At 36.8% G+C, this 19,707-nt stretch overlaps 1 protein-coding gene across 6 annotated transcripts in view; it reads left to right on the top strand.

The window, feature by feature from the left end:
- The window catches only part of LOC123538081 (uncharacterized), a 175,751-nt gene that overhangs the window by 66,257 nt on the left and 89,787 nt on the right, over positions 1-19,707 (top strand). For 3 of the 6 annotated variants that reach the window (XM_053530441.1, XM_053530444.1, XM_053530440.1), the window contains exons 55-68: positions 426-677; positions 1,331-1,633; positions 4,084-4,332; positions 6,181-6,402; positions 7,226-7,488; positions 8,907-9,184; positions 9,618-9,907; positions 10,116-10,268; positions 11,126-11,149; positions 15,326-15,529; positions 15,978-16,151; positions 16,959-17,241; positions 17,900-18,147; positions 18,651-18,794. In XM_053530441.1, the coding sequence (XP_053386416.1) occupies positions 426-677; positions 1,331-1,633; positions 4,084-4,332; positions 6,181-6,402; positions 7,226-7,488; positions 8,907-9,184; positions 9,618-9,907; positions 10,116-10,268; positions 11,126-11,149; positions 15,326-15,529; positions 15,978-16,151; positions 16,959-17,241; positions 17,900-18,147; positions 18,651-18,794 (3,087 nt within the window). The remainder of the gene's footprint in view (positions 1-425; positions 678-1,330; positions 1,634-4,083; positions 4,333-6,180; positions 6,403-7,225; positions 7,489-8,906; positions 9,185-9,617; positions 9,908-10,115; positions 10,269-11,125; positions 11,150-15,325; positions 15,530-15,977; positions 16,152-16,958; positions 17,242-17,899; positions 18,148-18,650; positions 18,795-19,707) is intronic. The other 3 variants (XM_053530446.1, XM_053530443.1, XM_053530445.1) reach the window with 2 other exon arrangements.

Raw genomic sequence — 19,707 nt, 5'->3', positions numbered from 1 at the left:
TTTTAAACTCCAAACAGACCGACAAACATATTAAATTGTTGATTTTTCTTATGTAATTGACACTTTAAACCTGAGTTTACATATTCAGACTCCATCTCCAGTTAGGTTAAAAAAACATGGCCCCATCAAAACATTTTGCTGTTGAATTCTATATTTGAGTTTCACATAGAATAACTTGAGGAATTTTAAATTGTCCATATTTTGATAATCAGGTTTCATCTGTTATCATCTAAGAATGATGTGGAATATTGATTTTGAACATACTTGAAACCTCTGTTTTGAAGATTGTTTTTGTTCGGCAATTAAGCATTTTCTTTCATAAAGTTTTAGTCCCATACGAAACATTTGCTAATTTTTGATTCTCCATATTTCTGATTTTTGTGGTTATATTTTGTAATACTATGTATTTCTATTCTGGTTCTCAGGTCATTACTGTCTGGCTGGTACCCAGTATTCTACTCAGTACAAGTGTGCAGAGGGTACCTACAATTCACTGACTGGTTCTCAATCCAACACAGACTGTACTAGCTGTCCCGGGGGCCAGTACTGTCAAGGGGAAGGTAACTCTGCTCCGACTGGCTACTGTTATGCAGGCTGGTACTGTTCCGGCGGCTCGAAGAGTCCCAATACAACAACACATGGTGGGAAGTGTTCTCCTGGATACTATTGCCCAGCAAGTAAGTGTTGTGTTATAGTCATGATGTTCTCGGGAGCTTCATTGCCATAGTGGTTAAGGTAGCTGGCTTCAAATCAGTTGCCCCTTTCTGATGTTGATTTTAAACCTCACTTTAGAATTCTTCATGTGAGAAAACCTTCCAGCTGGCTAAGGGAAGGTCACTGGTTCTACCTAAGTGCCCATCTGTGATAAAATAATGTCCAGATGGGCACCTGGGGTCTTCCTCTACCCCAACAAAAGCTGGAAAAGTCAACATATGACCTAAATTGTGTCAGTGTGGCTTAACCCAACAAAAAAATATGTTCTCCTCCACATTTGCCATATGCGAGGAATGTTTAGTTACATATACTTAACTGATATCCAAGAACAAAATTATGGCCAATGCATTTCCCATATACTATCGAAAAATGGTCTAAAACACCCAACAGTAGTAGGAAAGAATTGAAAGATTTTTGACAGGGGACATAAAAGATTTATAAAATTAAACGTGTTTTTATATGATGAACGTCAAAATATCAACCTTATTCACATTGCCTGTAAGATCTTATTTCATTGTCAAATGCAGATTTTAATATTCTGTGTAGAATACTGGTAAACAAGCATATTTTTGAAATTTACAAGATACTAGAATGATTTATTTTTCTCTTCTAACAGATTCATCAGATCCCATTCAATGTGACCCTGGCAAATATTGCCAGACAGAAGGTCTGTCAGCACCAACAGGTGACTGCCTGGCTGGGTACTTCTGCACACTTCAGGCCAGCACCCAGACTCCCACCGATGGTACTACCGGAGACATCTGTCCTGCTGGATATTACTGTGAAACTGGTGCCGACACACCAACACCATGCAGTCCTGGCACATATGTTGGGGGTCAAGGGAGCACGTTGCCAAGCGATTGTCTAAACTGTACAGCTGGAGAGTTTTGCGGCAGTTACAATCTCACAGCAACAGACGGTGAGATTTTCTGATGTTCTGTAGTCCTCATAAAATTTTGTTGAACTTTGACCAATGATGTTGTTTATTTAAGAAATAATGTATAGAAAAAATGTGTTTTAACGTTATTAATACATGGAAAGAGGTTATATGTCCGCAGAACAATTCCACGAGTGAATTATTCTGGCAAGGTATAACCGACTTTGAGTGTATTAATTTAGGTTATTTCAATTCTAATATGCCCTTTATTGTACCCCCCGACAACAAAGTTGTAAGGGGGTGTATACTGGTTTCAGGTTGTCTGTCTGTCCGTCAGTCCGTAGACGCAATCTTGTGCGCTCCATCTCTCCTAATCCCCTAGACAGAATTTAATGAAACTTCACACAAGTGATCAGTACCAACAGTAGTTGTGCATGGGGCATGTTAGGTTCTTTTAGAAAAAAAATTTGCAGAGTTATGGGACTTTGTTTTTTTTGTTACTATACTATATACATAGACACAATCTTGTGCGCACCATCTCTCCTCATCCCCTTGACACAATTTAATGAAACTTCACACAAGTCATCAGTACCAACAGTAGTTGTGCATGGGGCATGTTAGGTTCTTTTAGAAAAAAAATTTGCAGAGTTATGGGACTTTGTTTTTTTGTTACTATACTATATACATAGACACAATCTTGTGCGCACCATCTCTCCTCATCCCCTTGATATATTTAATGAAACTTCACACAAGTGATCAGTAACAACAGTAGTTGTGCATGGGGCATGTTAGGTTCTTTCAGAAAAAAAATTTGCAGAGTTATGGGACTTTGTTTTTTTGTTACTATACTATATACATAGACACAATCTTGTGCGCACCATCTCTCCTCATCCCCTTGACACAGTTTAATGAAACTTCACACAAGTGATCAGTATCAACAGTAGTTGTGCATGAGGCATGTTAGGTTCTTTCAGCGACAAAAATTGCAGAGTTATGGGACTTTGTTTCTTGTTAACATACTATGTACATACAGTCTGCATATGCAATCTTGTGCATGCCTAATCTACCAAACCCTTACACACAATTTAATGAAACTTCACACAAGTGATCAGTACCAACCCTAGTTGTGCATGGTGCATGTTACATTCTTTTAGATAAATATTCTGCATAGTTATGGGACTTTGTTTTTTGTTACTTTACTGTATACATACAGTGTATATACATACAGTCCACGTAATTATGCAATCTTGTGTGCGTCAAATTTCAATGTACTGTGTCAGTGCATGTGAGGGGTACATTCATCACCTTTAGTGATAGCTCTAGTTTAAAACAGTAGATAAAATATAGTAGCGCTCTTTCTTTGTTGCAACAAAAACATTTACGTCATTGCACATTAACATGACGTCATTATAGTGTAAGTGTGTTTTAACAGAAACAAGCATATTAGAATATTTATTAGGTCATTATAGATGAAATACTTTAAAATGATTACATTATGTTGACATAAGATTTCATGATTTCAAGCCAAAAGGGCTTTTTCTTTTTACATGAATTCATGTAATTCAAATTTGGAAACACAAAAACAAATAAGAATTTTATATTTGCATTTGGATTAATTTCTTGATTAATATAGCCAAAAAATCAACAGAAAGTAGCCCTCAAAGGAAAGAAATACAATGTGCAAGTTTACTTGATTAGAAAGAAGAAAATACTCTGAAATGTTAGTCAAAAGTCAGTACCAGTAATTTAGAGTATTCAGTGAAGATGCTTTTGCAAATTTAGAGAAAAGGAAAATTAATGATACAATGTATAATATGTTCACCATGATCCCCAAATTTGACGTATTAAGGTAGTTTGGGACAAGTTTATTCCAGCTCAAAGAACTTGCCTTTTTCCCCATCTGTTTTAGGTCTGAGGATACTGTAGGTAATGTTACATTCTGAATGGCTCGATTTTGTTTTAATTCTATAGCGAGCAACAAACATATTTAAAACATAAATGAATATATTGCAGCGTTTTCTCAAATACTGTATAAGTGGAAAAGTTTGTGAAGTGGAAATGTTCATGAATTTTGGGAATTCAAGAAATTCATGAAAATATGGCATCTGGCATTCACCAAGACATGTCAGTATAGTCATGTAAAGGTAAACAAACTGAACTTTCCGTTTGGCATTTCAGTTTTCAGCAATTCCTAAATATTTCCACTCATGAAATGTTGGGAATCAGCAATTCGTGAACATTTGACCTGAAAATATATCCACTAACAGCATTACGAGCTTCAAAAATTGGATATATGGTTACTTTTTATTAAAAGGGCGACATGAAAGTGCTGTGAAAATTGCGCAAACTTTGGAAACTTACAGATGGATAACAAGTTTGTAGGTTTTAGAAATTCATGAACATTTTTTACTGTCAGATAAATGCAGAGTTGCAGCAACTTTTAAAGAATGGCATTTAAATACTAAATAATACGTTATATTTCACATATACAGGTGATTGTGATGCTGGTTACTATTGTCCACAAGGGGAGATAACTTCTAACAGGTTACCGTGTTGGCAAGGGTATTACTGCCCGCAAGGCATCGATGCACCGATTATCTGTCCGAACGGACAGTATCAAGCGTTGACTGGCCGATCCACGTGCGACACATGCCCTGGCGGGTACTACTGTGATAACAGCTATGGAATTGTGGAGATAAACGATACTATACTCTGTCCCACAGGCTTTTATTGTCCACCAGGTATGTTGAAAGATGATCTAAATTTTTATGCTTGTTAATTTTGTCTGTTCTTGATTAAAGATGTTGGACTTCTCATGTTCTGTAAGTTCCAGTATTTGTTAACCACATAATATTAAGGGATAATTATGTCTCCCCCAGGAGACATATTGTTTTTGCCCTGTCCGTCCGTCCGTCCTTCCGTCCGTCCGTCCGTCCGTACGTCACACTTCATTTCCGAGCAATAACTGGAGAACCATTTGACCTAGAACCTTCAAACTTCATGGGTTGTAGGGCTGCTGTAGTAGACGACCCCTATTGTTTTTGGGGTCACTCCGTTAAAGGTCAAGGTCACAGGGGCCTGAACATTGAAAACCATTTCCGATCAATAACTAGAGAACCACTTGACCCAGAATGTTGAAACTTCATAGGATGATTGGCCATGAAGAGTAGATGACCCCTATTGATTTTGGGGTTACTCCGTCAAAGGTCAAGGTCACAGGGGCCTGAACATTGAAAACCATTTCCGATCAATAACTAGAGAACCACTTGACCCAGAATGTTGAAACTTCATAGGATGATTGGCCATGCAGAGTAAATGACCCCTATTGCTTTTGGGGTCACTCCGTCAAAGGTCAAGGTCACAGGGGCCTGAACATTGAAAATCATTTCCGATCAATAACTAGAGAACCACTTGACCCAGAATGTTGAAACTTCATAAGGTGATTGGTCATGAAGAGTAGATGACCCCTATTGATTTTGGGGTCACTCCGTCAAAGGTCAAGGTCACAGGGGCCTGAACATAGAAAACCATTTCCGATCAATAACTAGAGAACCACTTGAACCAGAATGTTGAAACTTCATAGGATGATTGCTCATGCAGAGTAGATGACCCCTAACGATTTTGGGGTCACTCTGTGAAAGGTCAAGGTCACAGGGGCCTGAACATTGAAAACCATTTCTGGTCAGTAACTTGAGAACCACTTGACCCAGAATGATGAAACTTCATAGGATGATTGGTCATGCAGAGTAGATGACCCCTAACGATTTTAGGGTCACTCTGTTAAAGGTCAAGGCCACAGGGGCCTGAACATGGAAAACCATTTCCAATCAATAACTTGAGAACCTCTCGACCCAGAATGTTGAAACTTCATAGGATGATTGTTCATGCAGAGTAAATGACCCCTATTGTTTTTGGGGTCACTCCGTTAAAGGTCAAGGTCACAGAGGCCTGAACATTGATAACCAACTCCTATCAATAACTTGAGAACCACTTGACCCAGAATGTTGAAACTTCATAGGATGATTGAACATGCAGAGTAGATGACCCCTATTGATTTTGGGGTCAGTCTATTAAAGGTCAAGGTCACAGTGGCCTGTTCATGTAAAATCATTTTTTGGAAATAACTTGAGAACCACTTGACCTACAATGTTGAAACTTAATAGGATGATTTGACATGCAGAGTAGATGACCCCTATTTATTTTGAGGTCACTTGATCAAAGGTCAAGGTCACAGGAGCCTGAACAGTGACTTGAGAACCACTAGGCCAAGAGTGTTGAAATTTAGCGGGATGACTGGACATGCCAAGTAGATGATCCCTATTGCAGCCAACCATCAGTGTCTCTTTGACTTTCGCTCCTGACCCCTATTGACTTCTTGCCTATAGGACTTTGCATTGGGGGAGACATGCGCTTTTTTACAAAAGCATTTTCTAGTTTCTGTATTGGGTTTCTTAGGAACGAAGGGTGAAAATTTCCAGATCATTGATGAGGGCTTGTGTTTTACAAACAGCTTTTGTTATTGATTTGAAATAAAGGTAAAGACCATTGTTTAATTGCAGCATTTGAATTTTATTTTATTTATATTTTAGGAACACCAAGAGGGGACCTCTATGCTTGTGATGTTGGAACATTCAACAACGTGACAGGATTGAACGATAGCACACAGTGCACTGCATGTATCGGCGGATCTTATTGTGAAACAAATGGTCTCACAGTACCCACAGGGCTCTGTGATGCTGGGTATTACTGCAAGATTGGGGCGCAGACTGCCACCCCGGCACAAGGAACTGATGCCAATAAGTGCCCACAAGGTAAGTTCATACTGAAGATTTAATACTTAATAATACTACTAAACACTTTGGCTGTTTCATTAGTATTTAGTCTTTCACACTTGGCTGTCTGAAATCTGACCCAGCAGTAAGTCTCATGTCACCCCATCAAGAGGTGGAAGGGTCCAATCCTATAGGAGCGTTATATTCCTACGATGATTTCTGATGACAGACAACATGTCTGCTATACTTCCTCCATCTCACACCCAACCGCTTAGCTCAATCCAGAGAGCGTAGATCTACGGATCATGGGGTTGTGAGTTTGATCCCTGGGCGGGGTGTATGTTCTCCATGACAGTTTGATAAAAGACATTGTGTCTGAAATCATTCCTCCTCCACCTCTTATTCATGTGGGGAAGTTGGCAGTTACTTGCGGAGAGCAGGTTTGAACTGGTACAGAGTTAGGTTAAATGCCCGCCTTTAGGTAATTAAAATACTGTTGAAAACAGCATTAAACCGAAAACAAACAAACTTCCTCAACCCCATATTCATGTTTGGAAGTTGTCAGTTACTTTTGAAGAACAGTTTTATACTGCTAAGCAAGTAACTGAAATAATTTTGATAAATAATGATTACCTGAACAAGACAATCACTTAATACTGTGCTTTCCTGCAGGTCAGAATTCTGGGAAGAAGTCCTTTCTTTTTGCGAAAAAAGTGCAAAAAAATCTGTCTGCCATAGGTTGTTGTAAAATAGATAGATATAGTAAAAACTATAAATTGCTTTTAAACTCTGACTTCATAAAACTGTTGAATTTGATTAAAATATGTATATATAAAGTATATGTATTGTGTTATTTTACAAGGGTCATTCTGTGTGGCTGGAACTGAAGATCCCGTGCCGTGCCCAGCAGGTACTTACGGTGCAGCGACAAAACTGAAGGCGGAGTCAGAATGCACACAGTGTACTGCAGGGTACTATTGTACTACCCCTGGGCTTCTGGCAGTGGAGGGTCAGTGTGAGGAGGGATATTACTGTGAGCAGGGCTCAAACTCTTCCCAACAGTACATCTGTCCTGAGGGTCATTTCTGTCCCATTGGCACAGACGTACCAGATAGATGTCCAGTGGTATGTACAAAGTTTTCATCAGACTTTTCCAGACAAATATTTAGAACATAAGTGGACTTGTAACTTTTGCATTATATTGGACATTTTTTAAATCGTATCTGAAAAGTAGAAGTTTCACATCTACGTTTTACATATAGTATTTTAAACTTCTTTCAGTCCTTAATTAGTTAAGACATTTAGTTTTTGTCCCTGTATTTCGGAAGCTCTTGATTTCTTATTGAGACCTAAGTTTGCACTGCTCAGAATTGATGAAACATGTTGGTTGGTAGTATATAATAATATAATATATAAAAATAGTGCTATACCTAATCCAATCATACAAGGACTAAAGATCACCTCGGAATATTGACCACATGGCTTTTAAGATAATCATTGCTATTTCCATTCCAGATTTGAACATTAACAGTGTATTTTTATGCCCCCGAAGGGAGGCATATAGTTTTTGAACCGTCTGTCGGTCTGTCAGTCTGTCGGTCTGTCCGCAATTTTCGTGTCCGGTCCATATCTTTGTCATCGATAGATGGATTTTCAAGTAACTTGGCATGAATGTGTACCACAGTAAGATGACGTGCAGTGCGCAAGACCCAGGTCCGTAGCTCAAAGGTCAAGGTCACACTTAGACGTTAAAGGATAGTGCATTGATGGGCGTGTCCGGTCCATATCTTTGTCACCGATGGATGGATTTTCAAATAACTTGGCATGAATGTGTACCACAGTAAGATGACGTGCAGTGCACAAGACCCAGGTCCGTAGCTCAGAGGTCAAGGTCACACTTAGACGTTAAAGGATAGTGCATTGATGGGCGTGTCCGGTCCATATCTTTGTCATCGATGGATGGATTTTCAAATAACTTGGCATGAATGTGTACCACAGTAAGACGACGTGCAGTGCGCAAGACCCAGGTCCGTAGCTCAAAGGTCAAGGTCACACTTAGACGTTAAAGGATAGTGCATTGATGGGCGTGTCCGGTCCATATCTTTGTCATCGATGGATGGATTTTCAAATAACTTGGCATGAATGTGTACCACAATAAGACGACGTGTCACACGCAAGACCCAGGTCCGTAGCTCAAAGGTCAAGGTCACACTTAGACGTCAAAGATCATTTTTCATGATAGTGCATTGATGGGCATGTCTGGTCCATATCTTTGTCATTCATGCATGGATTTTAAAATAACTATGCATGAATGTGTGACACAGTAAGACGATGTGTCGCGCGCAAGACCCAGCTCCATAGGTCAAAGGTCCTAAACTCTAACATCGGCCATAACTATTATTTCAAAGTGCCATCGGGGGCATGAGTCATCCTACGGAGACAGCTCTTGTTACCTGTATATATAGATCAATTTATGTTCTTCATTGTCTTTTTATACAGGTATTTCTGAATTGCAATTCTAGTCAAATCTGTTTCTTCTTCAGGGAACCTTCAGCCCTTATACCAGTCTGAACGACACCAGTCAATGCACGTCCTGTACCTCTGGGCAATACTGTGAGACGGAGGGACTGAACGCCACAACCGGACCATGCTCAGCTGGTTATTACTGCCCAGGAGGTCAAAGTTCAGATACACCTGCAGGCTATGAGTGCACACTGTACCACTACTGCCCGCAGGGCTCGTCTGCACCCACTCCGTGCGCTAATGGAACATACATGAACCACACTCAGGGCTCACAATGTTATATATGCCCAGCTGGATGGTGTGTAGAAAATATCTTATTTTCAACAATTCTGGATTGAAACAGTCTATATTTTGTCCTTAAAAGAAGTTTTTAATTCAGTTTTTAAAAACTGTCTTAGATTTCAATATATATATACATTGTGTTTTTTATTACATGTAAAAATATGTTAAACGAATAACACTCTAATACTGTAAAATCATGTTATTTCGTGGGCATGAAATTTCGTGGTTTTTGGCATAACAGTTGTGTTTGTGGGATACGAATTCGTTGATTTCAACTTTCGAACATTTAATCAAGCTGGAAATTTAGAAGTTCATTAGGATTAAAGTTTATGGATTAACTCAACAACAAAATCCATGAATTTTGAAGAAAATCCCCAGCAATATTAATTATTTTACGTACTAGTTTCGTGTAAAGTATGTATTGATCTGTTTTAAATTTTTGTTGTTAGGTATTGCGTAAATGGCGATGTTGTGGGTGAATGTCCCATGGGATATTACTGTCCCGATCAAACTGATTTCAACTGGCAGCAGTGTCCGCCTGGAACGTACAACAATGATACAGCGTTACAAGCAGAAGCTGACTGTAAATCATGTCCTGGTGGAAAATACTGTGATTCGTACGCTGCAATTTTACCAGCTGGAGACTGTGATGCCGGATATTTCTGTGGGTTTGGAGTCGATCGTGCACAGCCTATTGATTGTAACAACACTGATGTGAATGGACTCTGCGTTACCCCAGGTAAATTTTCCTGAAGTCTTGATACGTTATAAATATTCTGTTTGTACAGTGAAACCTGTATTAAGCTGCCATCCAAGAGAGCCACACAGTCTGAGCTAAAGATAAGTTGATGTTAGAACAAAAAGTTTTTTCTTGTGTTGAAGATTAAAAGAAAATTTAATGGACTTTCTAGATAATGAAAATGATTCTACAATTCCTTTTCATGTAGGTGCACAGACAGGTATAGGGGGTGTATGTCCCCAGGGCTACTACTGCCCGGCAGGCTCTCCAGCTCCAGAGCCATGCCCACTGGGTTACTATAGCAATTTGACTGGAATGGACTCGTGCACACCTTGTCCAGCAGGTTATTACTGTGAGCAAGGTAAGATAACTTGTTTCAGTGTTTTACATGACACATTTCAAGGTACTGACTACTGTAAAAGCAGAAATTTTCACGAGGGTTTAATTTTCCGCTATATTCGTGAGGCCCTACATCTCGCGAAAATAAATCCTTACATAAATATTTTTACCATTAGTATAATTCTAATTCAGGTAGGATACCATTTTTACAATTTCACGAATATTAAACCTCGCAAACTCAAAATTTCAAATTCGCGAAATTTTGACCCAGCGAAAATATGTGCTAAGTTTACAGTAAACTGGGGAGCTATCATCATGAAATCCACAATAGCTAAATGACAGATGTTTACTTTAAGGTGAAAACCACATTGAATCACATGTGAAAATCACATTTTTAATATGAGTGAATCATATTGTGTCACGGATAAAAACCACATTGTGTCACACAATGAAATCTTATTTTGTCACATATGAAAATCATATTTGTGCCACAGGTAAAACTACATTGTTTCACATGTCATAATCTCATTTTTTGCATATAAAAGTCACATTGTGTCACAGCAGTCTTCACATTGTGTCACAAGTGAAAACTGCTTTGTGTCACATGTGAAAACCACACTACATTTGGTAGAATACCACATTGTGTGGCTGGTGAAAAAACTGCTGTGTAGCTGTGACATGTGTTATATGACACTGTATAGTGTCAAATGTTAACCACCATACAGTGTCACATTTGAACAACATACAGTGTTACATTAAAACACACCTTAGAAATTAGCTGGTGACATGGTGACACTTTATAGAGATCAGTTTGTAGAAATATGCTATACTGAATTATTCTTTTGTATCACTTAAATGTATAATTTATGATAAATATAGACTATTCAAACACTTCAAACTCGGGTAAGTCATATGAAGCACAAATTGTTAAATGTCAGCATAGAACAAATTGTCAAGTACAGATATTATGTAGAGATAATTGATAGGTCTTTGGTTGATATTTTTATTAGCTCAGGTGAGTTTTTCTGATTGCTTGATGTCTGACGTCCGTCGTCTGTCTGTCTGTTGTCTGTCGTCGTCAACATTTAGCTTGTGTATGCGATAGAGGCTGTATTTTTCAACTGATCTTCATGAAATTTGGTCAGAATGATTACCTTGAAGGAATCTAGGCCAAGTTCGAAATAGGTCATCTGGGGTAAAAAACTAGGTCACTAGGTCAAATCAAGGAAAAACTTTGTGTATGTGATAGAGGCTGTATTTTTCAATTGATCTTCATGAATATAGGTCAGAATGATTGCCTTGATGAAATCTAGGCCAAGTTCGAAAATGGGTTATCTGGGGTAACTAGGTCAAATTAAGGAAAAACCTTGTGTATGCGATAGAAGCTGTATTTTTTCAATTGATTTTCATGAATATTAGTCAGAATGATTATGTTGATGAAATATAGGCGGAGTTCGAAAATGGGTTATCTGGGGTCAAAAACTAGGTCACTAGGTCAAATCAAAGAAAAGCCTTGTGTATGCGATAGAGGCTGTATTTTTCAATTGATTTTCATGAAATGTGGTCAGAATGATTGCCTTGATGAAATCTAGATCGAGTTTAAATATGGGTCATCTGGGGTCAAGAAGTAGGTCACTAGGTCAGATAAAAGAAAAACCTTGTGTATGCGATAGAGGCTGTATTTTTCAGTTGATCCTTATGAAATTTGGTCAGAATGATTGCATTGATGAAATCTAGGCCGAGTTTGAAAATGGATCATCTGGGGTCAAAAACTAAGGTCACTAGGTCAAACCAAAGAAAAACCTTGTGTATGCGAAAGAGGCTGTATTTTTCAATTGATCTTCATGAATATTGGTCAGAATGATAACCTTGATGAAATCTAGGCCAAGTTCGAAAATTGGTCATCTGGGGTCAAAAACTAAGGTCATTAGGTCAAACCAAAGAAAAGCCTTGTATATGCGATAGAGGCTGTATTTTTCAATTGATTTTCATGAAATATGGTCAGAATGATTGCCTTGATGAAATCTAGGTCGAGTTTAAATATGGGTCATCTTGGGTCAAGAAGTAGGTCACTAGGTCAAATCAAAGAAAAGCCTTGTATATGCGATAGAGGCTGTATTTTTCAACTGATCCTTATGAAATTTGGTCAGAATGATTGCCTTGATGAAATCTAGATAAGTTCAGATATGGGTCATCTTGGGTCAAAAACTAGGTCACTAGGTCAAATCAAGGAAAAACCTTGTGTATGCGATAGAAGCTGTATTTTTCAGTTGATCTTCATGAAATTTGGTCAGAATGATTGCCTTGGTGAAATCTAAGGCAAATTTGAATATGGGTTATCTGGCTTCAAAAACTAGGTCACTAGGTCATATCAAATAAAATACTTGTTTAAACTCAAGAGAACACATTTTTGGTCCAATTTTAATGAAAATTGCTCAGAATATTTGTTTCCAAGAAATCTCTAGGTCAAACACGTTTAAACCGTTATGGTTTGTTTCACAGGTGAGCGACCCAGGGCCATCTTGGCCCTCTTGTTATTTTTTTTATGGGAATATATTTTTTGTGTATATAAGTATGTTTGTATGGAAAAAAATATATTCAGATAAACCCATCGTTAGCCTTTTTAACTGTATCCCAAAGCAAAGTGTAATAGCTTCAGCTGTACACTGTCATTTTTTACCTCAACTATTCGAAGAATAGAGGAGCTATCCTACTCACCCCAGCGTTGGCGTGAGCATCACACAAATGTTAAAGTTTGCTTACCACCCCAAATATTTTCAAAGTCCATTGAGATATTGCTTTCATATTTTGCATACTTGTTTACCATCATGATCCCAGTCTGTAAAATGGAGGAGGCAACTCTATCAAGCATTTTGACTGAATTATGGCCCCTTTTTGACTAAGAACATGCTTGTTGTAATGTTAAAGTTTGCATACCACCCCAAATATTTTCAAACTGCATTGAGATATTGCTTTCATATTTTGCATTTTACCATCATGACCCCAGTCTGTAAACAGGAGCAGACAACTCTATCAAGCACTTTGACTGAATTATGGCCCCTTTTCGACTTAGAATATGCTTATTGTAATGTTTAAAGTTTTACTCATAGCTTATATTGTACTGAGAATAGTCGAGCGCGCTGTCAGCTGACAGCTCTTGTTAAAATTTTCAGTTGAATAGGTTCTCGATGACAATTTGACCAAAAATAACAGGGCCTCCATTGTCAAGTGGTTAGGGCCACTGATTTTGATTGACTTGCCCCTCACCGCTATGGGTTTCAATCCTTCCGTGGGCTGTAGAATTCTTTAATGTAAGGAGGTCGGGTCCAGCTGGCTTACGGAAGATCCCACTTATGATGAAATATTGTTATGAGGGGCACCCAGGGGGTCTTCCTCCACCATCAAAAGCTGGACAGTCTCCATATGTAGGCATGACGTTGAACCTAACCCAAAAAAAAAAAATAGAAATAAAATTTTTTACTTGATAAATGACGGTATCGGCTTGCCATTGTCCTGAATTTTGACAGGTTGCAGATCTAAGTTTAAAAAATGACATATGGTATCTAGATTGGTCAAGTCAGTCTTCAATAAATTGCCACTTTTTAACTTTTTTTTTGCATTTTACTTCAGTATTTGACATGATGTTCGATGTAGCAATGTATAAATTGCTTAATCTAATTTATTTTAATGCAATTGGAGTATTTTATGTGGGCTGAATTAAACAAGTGTTGGCTAAAAATAATGTACATCTATAATGTTTTGTAGCATTTAATCAATTCATGTTAACTGATGCTTTTAATGTTGTTTTTAAATGTTCAACATGCATGAGAGTTGCAAAAATGTTTGTAATATTTTGTTTATTGTGTTTTAAAGTTTTACTTAACATAATGTTTGCTTAAAGGTGGATAATCAGATTTTGGCCATGTAACGGATTTGTTCGAAACTTTAGCATCTGATCATTTACACTCATTTATGTTCACTTAACACTTAATACAAATTAGATTTTCACTGGAGGTATTTTTAAAATTTCATTTTCCTATCCTGGTTGCCCAACCAAGATAGAGTTATTTTATCATAAGTATAAATTTGATAAACATACTTTGCCTAAGGAAATGTATAAATATTAGACATATTTTAATATATTTGTAAAATATTTGCATTAAAAATTATGTATTTAGATGGAATTCATTAGAAATGCAAGTTTGAAAAATTATTATTACCTCCCTTCGCCTATCTTGGTTGCGCAACCAAGATAGATTGGAAATAAATGAATTCAGAAGCTACACACAGCTTTTAAACTTGCATTTTGGTTCAGATTGTTCAATAGTTGATATGTCTATCAAATGCAAATGTAAAACTAGACATTGTATCGAAATAAAAAGAAATACCCAGCTTTTTATATACTTTCATATTTAAAAGGGGAGTAATTACAAAATTTTATAAAAAAAAATAAAATATACATTTCAAATAGGAATCTAACTCTATGTAATCAGTCTTTTTGTTCCTTAAATAATTCTCTACCAGAATATACAGAAAGTAAGAAATGTCATTAAATGTTGTTTAAATGTGATTGACCACCTTTGATATTGAATGTCCACTTATTATCTAGGAGTTGTAAATATGATTTTCTATTTATGGCACATATAACATGGTGGAAAATCTTCAGACAAAATAAAGCATTTTATCATATGAGACATATCTTATTAATAAATATTGTTCCAGAATCCAGACAAGGCGTGTTTTCTTTGTTTTATTGTTGTTTTAGTTACATGTGAAGATTTTTTTTTGTATCTGATGCTTTTCTTTAATTTATATACCAAAGAGAATTTTGGAATTTTACTTTTCATGTTATAAATTTCTTGAAATAAAGATGTTAATTTTTTATAGTGATTTAGGCTGTGACAGGAATAGAAGAACATTTCATTAGACAAAATACAGTTATATTTGCTCATTTGCATTCAGTTTGACAGAATCTGTAAATTCTTTGCTAAGTGTGTTCAAATTAAATTTCTAAAAAATTTTCATAGTTTATATTTTTATACATTATCAACAGCTATAACAGTGCCTTGTATTTTACAGCTACACCCGACTTCACCTCATACCCATGTCCAGCTGGTTACTACTGCCCCGCAGGCACGTATTACAGCACTGACAACCCGTGCCCAGCTGGAACTTACTACAACCTCACGCTCGCTACAGAGGAGGCCGACTGTATCTTCTGTCCACCTGGCTCATTCTGTGACACTCCAGGCCGGGCATACCCTACAGGAGAATGTGATTCTGGTACCGTAATATTTTCAGTTTTGAATTAGAGAATCTCATTTTAAAAAATATTAGAGTTACCTCCCTTTTATCTTATTGTGCCATTTGCAGAACACAGATACACTACCTTTTATAAGGAAGTTTGAATTAATTTGTTCTTGAAATTAATTTCAGCTCATCTAAGTGTATATATTAACATAAATTGTTTGACAAGGAGTCTCGAGTGTTCAAAATTGAAACAAAGTTAAGACAGAAGGTACCAAAGAGTAAGATGGCATTAAACAATCAACACAAAGTATGTGATTTGTACATTTTTTTCACCTGTTACATCACTAAAAAGTTTGGTAATATTGAATTAAAAAAAAAAAACAACTTGATAATATGAAAAATGAGTGTACTAAAATCATCTAATAATCATCAATAATTTTATGCATATTGATAAAATTTCTACTGATTTTGAATACTTCAGGATACTACTGCACCAATGCCTCAACAACTGCTACACCGACTCTAGGAGCTATGGGCGGACCCTGTGACCCAGGATACTACTGCCCGCAGGGCTCTGCTGCTGCCGTTCAGTGTGACCCGGGCATGTATTGCCAGACCTCCATGCTTGCCGCACCAACAGGAAATTGTTCTGCAGGTAAGTGACAAAAAAGACTTGACTTTTTGAAGAAGCAGAGTTATTGCACTTGCCCCAGCGCCAGTGTTAGCATTGCCGTTGGTTGAAGTTTTTTATAGTGTCAAATATTTCTGTTACTATCAAAGCTATTGACATGGAACTTAAAATAATTATTTGCTATCAAAGTCTACATCAGGAGAAACAACCTCCATATCTCTGATTTGGAGTATGACCAGAGTTATGCAACTTTTTAACTTAATTTTTTTTTTTTTTTTATAGTCAGATATCATTGTTACTATATAAGCTATTGACTTGGAACTTAAAATTATTCTTTACTATCAAATTCTACAACAGGAAAAACAATCTCCAAAACTCTATTTGAATTTTGACAGAGTTATGCCCCATTATAACATAGAATTTTTTTGTTAAAGTTTTAATAAAGTTTTTTACTGGCAAAGGTCTAATTCAGAGTAGAGCACCGAGAAAAGTCAGTGTGCAGTCATCAGGCAGCTTTTGTTGGTTTTACACTAGTGTAATAACATTTTGGCCTTGACATCATTCCAAGGGTAGAAAATGCTGGTTGAATCAGCTTTATATGTAATAGCTAAAGAAGAACAGTTTTTATTTTTCAACAGAAAAAAAGACTAACATCTGATATAAAGAATCTTACATTCATGTCTTTCTGCATTGAATTTATTTAACATAATAAACAATAAAGTGCTCTGCAGATTGAGTCTCACATTTTACCATTTTATTCAATGCATTCAATCATTCTGTCAATACAGTATCAAGAGACACTTATATAGGATCCTCAATGATTACCTTCAGGTTACTACTGTATACTACAAGCATCTGTCGCCACACCAACTGATGGAACTACAGGAGATATCTGTCCATTGGGTCACTACTGTCCAGAGGGTAGTTCAAGTACCATAGCTTGTGAAACCGGATATTTCCTGAACGTGACCGGCTCTGATGATATCAGCGATTGCACTATCTGTACCGGAGGAATGTACTGTCCAGGAACCGGAAATGCTGAACCGGCCGGGTCATGTGACCCAGGCTACTTCTGTCCACCAGGACAAAACGTGTCAGCACCACCTGATTACAAGTAATTATTTCTATCAGTTTTATGAAAGAGACCACATAATATTATGACAATAGTAAGCAAAGCATTATTTCTCATTTAAAAGTGCTTTTTAACCTTTAGCCTACTGTCTGCAAGTAATACTGCCTTTGCGGTCTGATCATGGTCTGCACTGTTCGCTATTCAGTCAGTTAATTTTCAGTGAACATCCCTTTAAATAACAAGTGGTACTGCCCAAATTGAATGATGGATGAGTCCATTTTAGAAATTTAGCAGGGTAAACATTAAAAAATTACAGTAAAACACTAATGTTTGAAAGGGATGAGTAAAACGCTGGTGTTACACAGGGTTTTGAGCGATCCCATCATAGTGAATATGATGAAAACAGGAGGAAACTAAACAAATTGTTTGACTCAGCCCTGACTCTCGAGCCTTTGATGCTTAAGCAGATGGTGCTTTACTTTATGTTCAAACAAGGTCGATGATTTTACATAAATTTTGCTAATATTTTAGAACGGTTTCCTTGAAACTTGTGAATTTAGAAATATCGTAAATATTTTTTTTTGTTTCGAATATTGTATGCTCGAAACATTTAATATAAGTGATGCAAACAGTACCCAGTATATCAGGAAAAATATTTTCTCAAATTTTAGAGTCTTAAAAATATTTTCTCAATTTTCAGTTGTCCAGTTGGATATCGCTGTCCAGGAGGTATGGACGCTGCAGTTCAGTGTTCAAGCGGGAAGTACCAGACTCTTGAGACACAGACATCATGTGATACGTGTCCTGCAGGCTACTTCTGTGACAACACAGGTGACATTGCTGTTGTCAATGCATCAACACTCTGCCCTGAAGGACACTATTGTCCAAATGGAACAAGATTCAGCACGGAGTTTCCGTGTCCGGAAGGGACATTTAACAACGTTACAGGTAGTTGTTTTGCTGAAATAAATTTATTCACATACTAAAGGTATTTTTAGAAAAAAAATTGTTCAACTTCAGCAAGTAGCAAGCTTGCGACACTAGATGAAAGAACAGGAAAATGTTTGGAATTACAGAGTGTGTCTGGTTAACAAAGTTTTACCTTGAAATGTAATACCTTTAATGAAGCTACAAAAAGACATTACTACTCTTTATATTATTCTACTGATTTGTTGCTGCAGTCATTTAGCAGTCCTTTATAGCTTTCTTTAAATCTTCAAGACAGTACCTGAAAACTTTGCAATCTTTATTGATAGATTTATGGGGAATTATTTTCCAGTTCATAAGGATTCAGATGCTCTACCTTGAAGATTTGGACTTTAATCTCACAGTGGTTATTACTGCTCTGAATACGACAACAGTACTGGTATAAAGAGTGATTAAAATAAGATTTGTGCACAGTCCCGTATAAAGAGTCGTGTAGGTTGTATTTCAAAATGATTTTATTTCAGGCCTGGAACAAGAGAGTGACTGTGTCCTGTGTCTTGGAGGTTACGCTTGTCCTGTCACTGGTATGACGCAGATGGACAATTCCTATCTTTGTGATGCTGGATACTTCTGTCAGCAGGGAGCTAACTCCACCACACCTGATCAAGGTTGGTTTCTTTCAGAGTTCTCTTACTTTATGGTACCAGTTTAACTGCCTGTTAAAGATGTAGTTAAATATATACAAAAATGTTTATTTCCAGATAGTACAGTGTATTTTAACACTTTTAAGATTTTCTTTTATATAAACAAAGAAGGATTTTACAGTGTATTGTCTTGTCGATTAAAATACATTTCGCAAAATGACCTACTTTTGGCTATTCCGCCTAAAAAAGGATTCCAAATTAGTATCCCTTCCTGGTGTAATTAGAACTAATGTCTTAGAATGGAAATAGATTTTAGTTTTGCGTGCTTTCGGCCTTTATGATTAGATTACTACTCAACTCAAAACCGTGTTTTATTTGCCAACAAAACATGAAAACTAAACTCTATTTCCAAATTTTAATGATCAGTATAATGTAAACTGTTCCTGACCTTCACAATAAGGAAAGGTGTTATCAAAATATCACAAACACTTAAGTTCTCACAGGTATACTGTAAAATCATTTAATTTCGTGGGCATGAAATTTTGTTTTTGGTCAAAATGGCAATTTCGTTGGGGTATGAATTCATGGGGATATGAATTAGTGAATTTCAACTTTTGAACATAAAATAAATGGGAATTTTACTTGTTCATTGGGATTTAATTTCGTGGATTGCCTCAACCACGAAAATTAGTCCCCCACGAATATTAATGATTTCACAGTATGGTTTTTAGTAAGTTAGAGCCTAAAAATTATATTTTTCTTGATCAAATCATTACTAATTCAGTGGAAACAAAGACTGTGATAGACTTTTGCAAAATTTATTGAAAATCACATTATAAGACACAACTGTCTACAAGTTATATTGTTTTACCTTTAGTAATATGATTTCTGTAATTTCAATGATTTCTGCCACGCCTTTCTATAACTGTGTTCTGAT

This window comes from Mercenaria mercenaria, chromosome 18, assembly GCF_021730395.1.
Source record: "Mercenaria mercenaria strain notata chromosome 18, MADL_Memer_1, whole genome shotgun sequence".
In the NCBI taxonomy this organism is placed as follows: domain Eukaryota; kingdom Metazoa; phylum Mollusca; class Bivalvia; order Venerida; family Veneridae; genus Mercenaria; species Mercenaria mercenaria.
This window is presented reverse-complemented; position numbering and strand designations above follow the sequence as displayed.